This window comes from Kogia breviceps, chromosome X (assembly GCF_026419965.1).
Source record: "Kogia breviceps isolate mKogBre1 chromosome X, mKogBre1 haplotype 1, whole genome shotgun sequence".
In the NCBI taxonomy this organism is placed as follows: Eukaryota; Metazoa; Chordata; class Mammalia; order Artiodactyla; family Physeteridae; genus Kogia; species Kogia breviceps.
Genome location: NC_081330.1, coordinates 16,303,178 through 16,316,068, shown reverse-complemented (window position 1 = coordinate 16,316,068; position 12,891 = coordinate 16,303,178). Strand labels below are relative to the sequence as shown.

General features: G+C 42.6%; 1 protein-coding gene across 1 annotated transcript in view; it reads right to left on the bottom strand.

The window, feature by feature from the left end:
• GPC3 (glypican 3) overlaps positions 1 to 12,891 on the bottom strand; it is a 441,069-nt gene that overhangs the window by 208,511 nt on the left and 219,667 nt on the right. The window contains exon 3 of the mRNA XM_059049870.2: positions 10,786 to 11,480. Within this exon, the coding sequence (XP_058905853.1) occupies positions 10,786 to 11,480 (695 nt within the window). The remainder of the gene's footprint in view (positions 1 to 10,785; positions 11,481 to 12,891) is intronic.

The window sequence follows — 12,891 nt, the reverse complement described above, 5'->3', positions numbered from 1 at the left end:
TGATTATTCATAATTTTCGAGAAGCATAAGAGCAACCTGCACCCAGAACGCAGAGATATGTATATGCTGACAAGGTGATTTCCATGCCACATCAATTTCTCCTTCAGCTCTACTTCATGAGATTTAATGATAAAAATAATTCACAGCGTAGGCCTGAGTTAGAAAAAGAAGGGTTCATCTATTAACTATACAAGAATACCAAGAACGACTTTTAAAAATCATACATATAATTTTTTTGTTTGGGGAAAAAAAAGATACCACATTAACTTCAAGCAGTCCTTGGGCTGCATACTTTATGAGGTTTATTTGTACTGCGTATCTGTGATGGGCTCTATTTGTGGTTGAAAGTACAAACATACTGATTACAATCACTCTTTCCTACATTTAGGAACAAAATTAATTATCTGCAAAAAGCAGAAAGGCTTAGATAGACTCTCAGTCAGTAAATGATAATAGACAGCACCCAAATATAATGACTCCTTTTCCTACTTTATCTGTTTTAGGCATTCTGAATGGAATGAAAAAATGAAAAATTAATTCACTTTCTGAATGTTCTTCAGAAAGGATTTGAATTTGGGTAATAAGAAGTCAGTATCAACCCTCCCCCACCTGCCATGCCCCCATATAAAATATGAAAGCAGCCTTGCTGGATTATGCACTTCCCAAAGGGACCTTTTTTGGCCTTCTAACTTCCTGGACTACTTTTATTTGTTTTTGTTTTATTTTATATAGTAATTTACTGGAATGAGGTATATTTTTGGATGTATACAATTCACCCATTTCAAGTGCACAATTTAATGGTTTTTACTAAATTTACCAAGTTGTGCAATGATCATGACAAACCAGTTTCGCAACATTTTCATCTCCCCAGTAAGATCCCTCATGCCCATTCCAGCACTGTTTTTGAGAAGTCTGATGCATTCTGAAGCCCAATCCCCAAAGGGACATTTTACAAGGACATTAAGAAGTCTGCACCTTCACCAAAACAAAGGTTACTTGTCCTACCCTATTAACAGTCCCCCCAATAAGGAAAGGAATGGTAAACAGTGAGACCTAGAACAGTGCCCAGTACCAGGACTCAGAAAGTTGTGCCTGCTGGTGACGATGAACGTTTGTGTTTTATCTTACAAAGGCTGTAACACACCGGAAGAAATCGGCCCCCAATTCTCTCATCTTGGCCTTTTGTGAAACTCTTCATTACAGCAAATATTCTAACTACCCCCTCCCCGGAAGAAAGTACTGTACTACAGTGTGACTTATTTAAAAATGCTTCTGTGAGCTGGGACGACGTGAGAGAGTAGCATGGACATACATACACTCCCAAATGTCAAATAGACAGCTAGTGGGAAGCAGCCGCATAGCACAGGGAGATCAGCTCAGGGCTTTGTGACCACCTAGAGGGGCGGGATAGGGAGGGCGGGAGGGAGGGAGACGCAAGATGGAGAAGATATGGGTATACATGTATACGTATAGCTGATTCACTTTGTTGTTCAGCAGAAACACAAAACTGCAAAGCAATTATATTCCAATAAAGATGTGGGGAAAAAAAGAAACTAAGAAACAAAACCAAACATCTGTGATGTTCAAAATATGTGCTCAAGTTTTAACGTGGGGTTCGGGTTAGGACTGCCTTTTAAGAAACGGGCCAAGTAGAAAACATTTTCTGCCAGAGACCTGAGCAAGACAGCAAAAGGCAGAGGCATAGGCAGTTGGTGAGCCAAGGCCACTGTGGCGCTATTGGGAGTGAAGGATGTAGCACTACAGTTGGCAAGAGTAAGCTTATTCCGAGTGGGTAAAAAAGAATCAGAGGAGTCACACTGTATACATGAATCCATGTTTTTGGAGGCGTTTTAGGTTTTGCAATAAAAAAACAAAGCAAGTATTCGGAGGCTTTTCTGCCCTCACCAGATAGAAGGCCGCTTCCCTCTGCTGTGATTCCCTGGCCACTCAACATTAGAAAGGCATTTTGGACTTCCTCATTCTCGTCCTGGGAGTGCAAGGATTCTCAGAACATCAGGTCACGGGAAAGGCCTTCCTGGACTTCTGCCCACTTGGATGCATATTCCTGACTTTCTAACCTTTCTGAATATACTCTGAGCACAGATCAGTCCTCCATGTCACTCCCAACAGACATGGATAAGCATCTGCTCACTACTCTGTGGTTATCACTTGCTTCATCTTAGAACTGCAGTAAAAGAGAAAACTCTCAGCCAAGCTACTTAGCAATACAAAACTCGCAACCCCGGAGCCAGAACGAGCAAGAAAGAAAAGAATAGCTTGGGGATAAAAAGAGAGAGCAATAGGTAGTAGCTGGAAGCCCAAAGTGGCAGAGTTTCCTCCTAACCAGAGGCAACGAATCAAGTGCCCCTTTTATACTTTTTAAAGTATTTTCTGAAGAGCTGAGAAAACTGCCACCGTTCTGTCTTTGGATGTGCTTTCTGCTATCCTTCAACAGGTGGGACACAGGCCAGCCTTTGGACCAACCAGTCAGGGCTGAGCTAAGTGTCTTTCACTAACTTATTTTCTTGCCTGATCCTCCAAAAGCATCATGAACTTGAGAGGTTTTTGCAGCCATCCAAGGTCCGGGAAATCACATGTTGCAACACAATTTTCCGTGGGTCTCTTCTGTTTCTGTATGTCTTATAGACAGAGGCACTTTACCCCCCAGACTGTCTTTATCAAGTATCTTTGTCTAGTGAACAGTCTTGGAAGACAGTGACATTGTCGCCCTTCAGAGAGAAGAATGAGCACCCTTACTACCTATTATAAAAGATGTGAGTTGCCTAAGCTCAAGGCTCCTCCCTTGTAATACAACTCACTGTGTGTGTAGGAGTCATCTGGTCCTCTTTGCCTTTCCCCGTGGGAACTGGGGCTTGGGGAACTGGCACAAATGCTGATACTCTGGCTACTGCTGTCGCTGTGAGAAGTAAACCGTCCTGCATCTCTGAGCCAGGAATCTCCATCTTTATCCAGCATCCATGAAACTGTGGCCAGGTAACTTGTCAGTTTGCAATTAGGGTAAAAATCTCAGATGTTTCACAGTTCTTGAGGACATTTTCCTGCCACATCAGTCCAGAGACCACAGAAAGGAGGAAAAACTGCTTTCTAAAGAGTCACAACATACAATCACGCTGACACTCTTGCCAAGGGAAAGGCAAGTAATTCTAGATTTATGGGGAGCCCATCTAATTCCCTAATATGACCCATAATATACATAATTTCAGGATGAAGCATTATAAAAAGCTTCCTTTGTGTGACCACTGTTTGAAACCTGTCCTAAAATTAACATTTAGTGCCTGAAAGTGATGCCAATTTTTTCATTTGTATTCTTCTCATCATTAAGTAGGTAATCTATGTTTTAAAACTATATATTCTCCCCCATGGGAATCACTGAGGTTATTTTTTTTTGTGAACGAAAAAAAAGATGACAGCCTGTAAACATTTCTGTCTTTCCAGAAATGGACCTCATGCAAATAAAGTTGCCTGCCACAGTTCTAGATGCTGAGTTGCAGAGAGTAATTAGGCAGTTAGCCATTCACTTGTTTTTATCACTTTGAAATCACTTGGTACTGAAAACGGCTTATATGAATTCAGACAAGGTATCTATCGCTATAGGAGACTAAAAAATGAAAGTCCAAAGTGATAGCATGAGGGGAAAAACACTGACATTCTGACACCTGAGAAATAACCTCAGCCTTCAAAAGCAGAGAGGAAGGTAGGGCTAATCTTGGAAATTCTGATGAGTTACAGTCACTCACACAGACAACAAAATATAAGGATTCGATAGAGTGAATTACTATTGAGGATGAACACAGAATCTTCCCCAGAGCTTCCTAGCACACATAAATAAATACTGATTTCACTGAAGATATCTTCAGAAATTCTACCAAAGGAAATGGATGTTTTTGGCTATCAGAATATGTTAGGTTCTCAGTAGGCAATGTTACTACTAAGGAAACTCCATAATGGAGACCTGGATGTACTAAGGTCCAGAATCGAAGGCAAATGCGTTCAAAACTCTCTGTTGGTCCAACAGGCAGATTCCAAACATTGCAACTGGAAGAAAACCTATATCTCACCACTGGCACGGTGCATAGAGATTCTAGGCAAAGCCATTTTACTGTGTGACTGGGTCTTCCATCACCTACATAAACATTCCTTCTCCCCCTAGAAACTACTCTGTGCCTTTAAGTGTTATGAAGACGAAAAATCTCATGCTTTTTAGTACTTCATTGGGAAATACTATAGCAAAAGTCTCCAAGGAGGGAGAATGAATTCAAAAACTAATTGTGAAGCTGGAAAAACAGTAGAGAGTAGTACAGGACAGTAAATAAGATAATAAAGACCCACTTAGCCTATGTTCAAGGAATGAAGATTCTGGTGAAAAGAGAGTGGAACTCTTTGAAAGAGCAATATGGAGTAATTATGAAAAGCATGAGCTTTGGGGTCAGACAGATCCAGCTTTGAATCCTAGCTCCGCTACCTACTGGCCAAGCGATCCCTGAGGACAGCAACAGTCAGGGTCACCTTTCCAGCCACTTCTTGTGCCCCTGGTGTCTATCAGTGGTTCCACAATTAGATGCTCACTAAATGTTCCCTGAAATGAATCCTATTTCAGATAGTGCTAAAATGAATATCACAATGAGGAAAGAAAGGGAGAAACAGTGAAGGTAAGAAAAGGTTGCAATTTTGCACAACATTCAATGAAGCATACAACAAGTCAAGATAATGAAATTATGGGAGAGGAAGCACTAATGCCGAGAAGTTCTGAGATGAACCAATAAAGAACACGAGTACAAATGGAAAAATAAAAGTGCAAACAGCCACGCGAGGATATGTGAGCAATTACTTTGGGGGGATCGTAAAGAAAGTAAACGAAATCACAGAAAGTTTTGGGAAACTTTCTGGGATAGCAATGAACATCCAATATGCTGATTATTACTCATTTAATCAGCGGATCTGAAATGTACAATGGCTCTGCATATAATCCACATATAGGGATATAGTAATTACAATCAAAGTGGTTTCAGAATAAGAATAATTGCATTTTTAAAAGAAGGTTGTAGCATTCAACAATTTGTGTGGTGTAGCAACAATGTTGAAAGGATATGTATTGAAAACTGTACATATTTGTATTTGCCTCAAGGTATAAGATACGGAATTCAATAACATGCTGATAAATTTAACAAGGATACCCTCAGATACTACTCATATGATACCCAAATACTATTTTTTAAATAAATTTATTTGTTTTATTTATTTATTTTTGGGCTGCGTTGGGTCTTTGCTGCGTGCGGGCTTTCTCTAGTTGCAGCAAGAGGGGGCTACTCTGTTGCAGCGCATGGGCTTCTCATTGCGGTGGCTTCTCTTGTTGTGGAGCATGGGCTCTAGGCATGCAGGCTTCAGTAGTTGTGGTGTGCGGGCTCAGTAGTTGTGGCACATGGGCTTAGTTGCTCCGCGGCATGTGGGATCTTCCTGGCCCGGGGCTCAAACCGTGTCCCCTGCCTTGGCAGGCGGATTCTTAACCACTGAGCCACCAGGGAAGTCCCCCAAATACTATTAAAGACCTACTCAGCACTCACTTGGGGCCATGATGCTTAACCTAGTTCACAAATGTAGATGAAGAATCAAGATGGATCTATTTACAGTCCCATAATTAATACTTTCTTGAACTTTTCAGTAAAAAGTTTCTTTCCCTTCCTCTCCCCTCTCCTCTCTCTCTCTCTCTCTCTCTCTCTCTCTCTCACACACACACACACACACACACACATGCTCACACATTTTCACATACTTGCTATTTTTATTCACGCCTTTGGATTAAAATAACATTAAACATCTTGGCACTTAAAAACAAGTTTAAGAAAATCTCATTATCTATTTGGCACTTAGAAAACTGCTGTAGAAAGAGTACTGCACTGGGGCTTAGTGAGTACCTGCCATGAGCCTCGAACTCTGCCAGGCACTTTGAACCTATCATTTCAGTGAATCCCCACATATCAACCCCATTTGATAGATGAAGAGCCCATGGTCACAGCTTTGCCATTAACTGTCATTCACTTCCAACCTCTGGGCCTTACCTTGTCTTCTAAACAAGGTAGCTGGAGTTGCTTCCAAGGAAGTATCAGAATCAAATGGAGTACTTTTTTTTTTTTTTTCAGTACGCGGGCCTCTCACCGCTGTGGCCTCTCCCGTTGCGGAGCACAGGCTCCGGACGCGCAGGCGCAGCGGCCATGGCTCACGGGCCCAGTCGCTCCGCGGCATGTGGGATCTTCCCGGACCGGGGCACGAACCCGTGTCCCTTGCATCGGAAGGCGGACTCTCAACCACTGCGCCACCAGGGAAGCCCAAATGGAGTACTTTTTAAGTGACAAATTCTCTGGCCTCTCCACAGACCTACAGTATCAGAATCCTCGGGGGGAGGCGGGGAGGCTCCAGGAATCTGTTTAACAAGTCACTTGGTAGTCTGAAGAACTGAAGACCATCTTTTGGAAAACTAAAACACTAATAAGCCATAATTATAAAAAATTAACAGTGCCCCATTCATTTAGATAAGACCAAAATGTCCTTTATGATCTGGGGTAGATGGTAGCCACCAAAACAGCTGAGCAAAGTCCCCGCATGGCAGACTTCATGGCATGGCTTATAGCTAGCTAAAAAGGCTGTCCCAAACAGAGCTCTGGAAGAGCCGATTTTCGAAGAGGTCTCTCACCACAGCTTAACCTCAAGCAGGACTAACTGGCAGGCTCTTACACTTTATCACAACAAGAAGGTGAAGGTGCTACAGCAGAATCTCATTAATGCTTTCGTTTTCAATCAGCTTTGGCTTTGGGGCATTCTGTGGTTTTGTTAGCAGGAATAGAGTTCTGCAGTCCACCCAGCCCTCACTTCCCTTCAGCCCCCATAGATGGCCCCGCCCCCTTCTGGCCCATACAGAGTATAGCTGGATCACACCTGGCCAATGGTTCCCCACCCACACCATTTGGTATATATTACTTAGAGCTGGCCATCATCAAGCAAACAGTAACAGGGCAGAGTTTACATATGCTTTCTGTTCTAGTTTAGGCGTTCCCCGGGGAAGGCAGGCTTCACCCTTTCATCACCAGCTGGGAGCTGGGAGCAGTCAGGCCCTTAATGGCCAAAGCAGAAAGGGACTGCATCACTGAGCGCCTCTTGACAGCCAAGGCCTTTCTTCCTGAAGGATAATGACATGAAATGTACTCCCTCTGTGTGTGTGCGTGTGCGCACACACACACACAAACGGGCACACGTGCACCTAAAATATAGCAGGTTTGGCATCTCAAAATAGCTATTCAATTTAAGTTCATGATGTCTGCAAAATCCTTATGGAGCTTTTAGAGTGAAAGTCTGGGAGGGGGCGTGGTGGAAAGAGTGCTAGACTGTAGCAGCAGAAGACCTTGGACTCTACTTCTGGCTCTTCCACTATTTATATAACTTTGCGCAAGACTCCCCGAACTTTTACTTCATTTGTAAATCAGTGGGAGACTAATTTCTTACGGCCTTTCTAACATTCACATTACAGTGAGGTGTTCACGGTGGTGAAATTTATTCAGTTACATGTCTGTCTGTCAACGAAGATAAACTGACCTTTTAAAGACTTAAGAACTATGTCTTGGGTAACTGAGTACCCAGTACCTGGCAACGTGCCACGAAAAGAGCAGATGCTTAATAAATGTTTACTAAACAAACACTCATGGGCTTCCCTGGTGGCGCAGTGGTTGAGAATCCGCCTGCTGATGCAGGGGACACGGGTTCGTGCCCCGGTCTGGGAAGATCCCACATGCCGCGGAGCGGCTGGGCCCGTGAGCCATGGCCGCTGAGCCTGCGCGTCCGGAGCCTGTGCTCCGCAATGGGAGAGGCCACAACAGTGAGAGGCCCGCGTATCACAAAAAAAAAAAAAAAAAAAAAAAAAACCCTCATGTCTAGAGCCTGATCAAAATAGTGGACTTAATCTCTTACCAGCTCCCCACCCTATTTTTCTGTGTTTAAAAGCACTAGAGGAGAATACATGTTTTCAAGACGTTGCTGTCAAGTGACCGATATCAGAGGCAAACTTTAGACACTCCCATACCCTGTCTTTAATGTTATCTCCTTATTTTTCCTCTTATTGAAGACGTTTCCACGCCCCTGGCTGGCACTCTTGCTTTGTGTCTGACACATAGTGGGCCCTCAATCAATTTCAGGTGAATGAACATACGAATGTACTGACTTTTCTTTTTTCTAGTTCTGTGAGATTCACTTTTGTATAAGGCCCTAGAATCTGGCCTTCAATTCGAAAGCAATCAAAGGAATAATGAGCCACTGAAGAACACTACCGTTAGGACATTTCTGTTCATTTTACTATAAAATATTTTCTCAGCAAATGTGTTTTAAATGGCTAACCTTGTGAATGGAGCAGTTAGAGCAGTTCCGTAAGTAGCCATCCCGTGGGTTGCGTGATTTTCGTCCTCCTTTCTAGTTTAATTCACCAAAGAAACCAGTTACCCCTACTGTTTTGTACTTCCAGAGTTTAAAGTCAGGGCTAAATGGCCCAATCTGCCCTCTGCATTCTGGGTAAAAGCAATGGTTCCGAGTACACAGTAATCGCACTCTATAGAAGATAAGCGCGTGAATCGAGCAAGGCAACAAAGCCAGGGTTGGAATCCCAGATCCCCCGCCTCTATTTAACTACCTTTGACGTTTGGGCAAGATCTTTAAGCCCCTAAGCTTCACTTACTCCTGTGTAAAATGGGGATAATATTATATTAGGACCTATCCCATGGATTACTAAGAAATAATATTACGTAAACTGGCCAGCAGAGCACGTCCAATGTGGTAGGAGCTCAACAAGGGTAGCGTATTATACTATTCTGCCACGTCCTTCTACAAAGCTGGCAACATTCAGGAATCAGTCACCATCACGTTAGTGAGGTCTGGCTCGTAGCTCTTGGCTGTATGTTCTGCTCTGTATTGAAAAGTGTGTGCATCCTAGCTTAGCAGGTACAATGTAACTAACATTGTCTGACTGAAACCAATTAAGCTTCTGCCTCACAAAGCTGCCCCACCCCCATCACAGATCTTATCAGCCTTCCACTGGTATAAATCAAGGCTGCAAAAACAATGGTTGGAAAACATGACGGTTCTGCCTCACCTGTGTTCTTGTGTAGGTTTAGTTAGTGGGGTCTAGCTGGCTCTCCTATGTTTAAAGTCACAACTCAAAATGCAACTCAAAACTACAACGAGGTAGCACCTCACACCAGTCAGAATGACCATCCATTAAAAATTCTACGAATAGGGCTTCCCTGGTGGCGCAGTGGTTGAGAGTCCGCCTGCCGATGCAGGGGACACGGGTTCGTGCCCCGGTCCGGGAAGCTCCCACATGCCGCGGAGCGGCTGGGCCCGTGAGCCGTGGCCGCTGAGCTTGCGCGTCCGGAGCCCGTGCTCCGCAATGGGAGGGGCCACAACAGTGAGAGGCCCGCGTACCGCAAAAAAAAAAAATTCTACGAATAACAAATGCTAAAGAGAGTGTGGAGAAGAGGGAACCCCCCCCCCCTACACTGCTGGTGGGAATGTAAGTTGGTGCAGCCACTATGGAGAACAGTATGGAGGTTCCTTAAAAAAACTAAAAATAGAACTACCATATGACCCAGCAATCTCAATCCTGGGCATACATCTAGAAAAAACCTATAATTCAAAAAGATACATGCGCCCCTATGTTCATGGCAACACTATTTATAATAAGCAAGACATGAAAACAACCTAAATGTCCATCAGCAGAGGAACGGATAAAGAAGATGTGGTATATACATACAATGGAGTATCACTCAGCCAAAAAGAAGAATGAAATAATGCCATTTGCAGCAACATGGATGGACCTAGAGATAATCATACTAGTTAAGTCAGACAGAGAAAGACAAATACCATATGATATCACTTATATGTGGAACCTAAAATATGACACAAAGGAACTTATTTACGAAACAGAAACAGACTCACAGACATAGAGAACAGACTTGTGGTTGCCAAGGGGGTCGGGGGGAGGGATGGGTTGGGAGTTTGGGATTAGCAGATGCAAACTATTACACATATGGACAACGGAATCACTTTGCTGTATACCAGAAACTAACACAACATTGTGAATCAACTGTACTTCGATAAAATGCATTTAAAAAATAAAGTCACTACTCAAAATAGTGATGTGATATATATGATTAAGAGCACAAGAGTGAAATCAGAATCAAAGAAAGCGGTGATAACCTAATTAAAGGGAGACCCGATCAACTTCCGAATCATGGCTTGGTCAAGTTACAGTTTCACTGAGCTTCAGTTTCGTCATTTACAAAACGGGTTTTGTAAACAGCTCCTACCTCACAGAGTTGCCCTGAAGGTTGTGATAACGAACAACAGTGGTAATAATAGCTAATAATTACTGCAGAATTACCGTGCACCAGGCACATGCTAAGTGCTTCAACACATGTTATTCCCTATGAAGAAGATATTCTCTTTATCCCTATTTCATGACTCAGCAATATGAGACTCATACAGATAAAATGATTCACCCAAGGTCCCACAGCAAGAAAGTGGGTGAAGCTAAAATTCAAAGCCAGGCATTAGGACTCCATAACCTGTGGACTTAATGTGCTGCCTAGCTTCGTGAGGTCATTCAGTCCCTCGATCATCCCTTCCCACTTTTTTTTCTCACTTCTCTCCATCAGCACCTGCTACTGGCCAGGCTGCCCTACCCCCAGGAGAATCCAATTCCTCTGAAACGTGTAGAATGGTACTCACAGTGGTGGTCAGTTTTCCTCCATTCTTCTGGACGTACTGGATGGAATCGTGGATCGTAGAAAAGAGACCAAGCAGTACATTCTCCATGTCATAGATTCTGTACATGCCATTCACCAGTTCTTCGAGAGACAGAATGTATTCTCTCCAGTACTTGTCAATCTCCACCACACCTGCCATACAGCCTTGCATAACCACATTGCAGTAGCCACCACACGGCTTAACCATCATCAGTCCCTGGCAGTAAGAGCAGTACCACATTCTGGTGAGCATTCGGCCACAGTCCTTACTGAACTTCAGGTGATCAGTTGTGTTGATCACTTCGATTCCGAGATTCAGGGCCTGGAGGAAGATCCTAGTGACTTGCAGTGACTTGGAAACCTGGGTCATAATAAGCTTGGGGAAATTCCCAAATACTTTCAGGTCACGCCTTGCCCCTCGGAGGCATTCGTTGATGTCTAAGGTGGACTCCGGCAGGCCTGGGTTCATTAGCTGGGTATAGATGACTGGAAACAGGCTGTCAAACAATTCATTGACCATGTCATCCACGTTGATGTCAGAACCCAGGATGTAGAGAGATACATCAGTGAAAAATTCACCCACAAACTCAAAAGCTTGTGGTGTCAGGCTCGGATAGTTGTTCTTGAACATGGCATTGGTGTAGTTCTTGGCATGGCGAACAACGATTTCAAAGGCCTCTGTAAAATAAGAGATAAAGAAATGCCCACAAATTAAAGCATGAAAATCCAGTGTGTAATTGAATTTGAGATTTCTCTATTGCTGTGGTGATTAAGGTCCCATTTGCCGTAAATAATTGACTCATGTTTACTTCTGGCATTGCCTCTACTCCTGCAGCTGTTTGTTTCTATAAATCAAGTTTCCTTTCTGAACATGAAGTCCAAACCCTGGTGTGCACATAGATTCTTAAACACAAAAATCCTATTTCAAATGACAAAAGCCAGGATTCAGTTAACGTTCTGGCCTCTCATAAAAATATTGATTAAAAATTGGCTAAGTGAGACGTTCTTTCTCTTTATCACATTGAGTTATTCAGTTAAAAAGAAATTGTATTTCAAGACATTTCACTTTTAGACAGAGATAAGTATTTGACTACAAACCATCTACTATATAAACTCAACATAACAATTTAAGCCTGTTCATCCCTGGAGGAAAGGCAAGTTCTTAGCCAAGAATAAAAGCTATCACAAATTTCATCATGTAGGTAGATTTTCTCTAGGTAACTTTAAAGGGAGCTGACAGATTGACAGACCTGAAAGTGGAATTTAGCCCCTAAACAGGTATCTGGATGGAAAAGAAACAACACATGCACTTATCTATACATTCGATGCTGAAAATAACACCTCTGGTATTTGCAAGCTGAACATCTGGAAGTATAACTGCTAAACTTCCTTGGTAAGTTCGGCTTCCACATGGCTTGGAAACCTTGTCTACTCCACAGAGACTATGGGTTCAGGATTACATCTGCTGCCCCTACCCCTTGGCATAAGGCCTGATTAGTGTCATTGGTTTGAGAGAGAAAGTAATAATGTCACCATCCCATTTTCTCCAAACTGAAGCACTGCAGACACAATTTATCCCAAATAATCAGAGTCCCACATTTACATGAGAGAAAGGAAAAAACTGCAATAGTAGATTTTTCAAAGAAATAAGGCATAGTTTAAGAACACACAAAAACAATCAAGTTTCCCAAGACATTTAAAATTAACTTAATAGTTTCTTTCCTTTCCTTCCAAAGAGCAAAGGTCCATGACAGATGTACCCCAAATGATGCTATTTCATGAGCCTTGAAAAATCAAATTATTACCACTTTCAGACTACTAGACAGACTGCATTCCAACAGCTCCTTGGGATCACTTAGCCAATTGGCTAACCTAGAGCTCTAGGTTAGCAATTCTACTGGGTTTCCAAGCCCACTTGAAAAAGTTAATCTTCATTTTCATCAACTGCTAAATGTTCATTTGTTACTTTTATTTTGTTTAGAACGTTAAGCAATTCTTAGAAAGTTTATCTATCTTATAACAATCTCTTCCTAACTCCACATGCTACTTTATTTTCAATCCTTGAATCTAAAGATTGAATGAAGCCAAG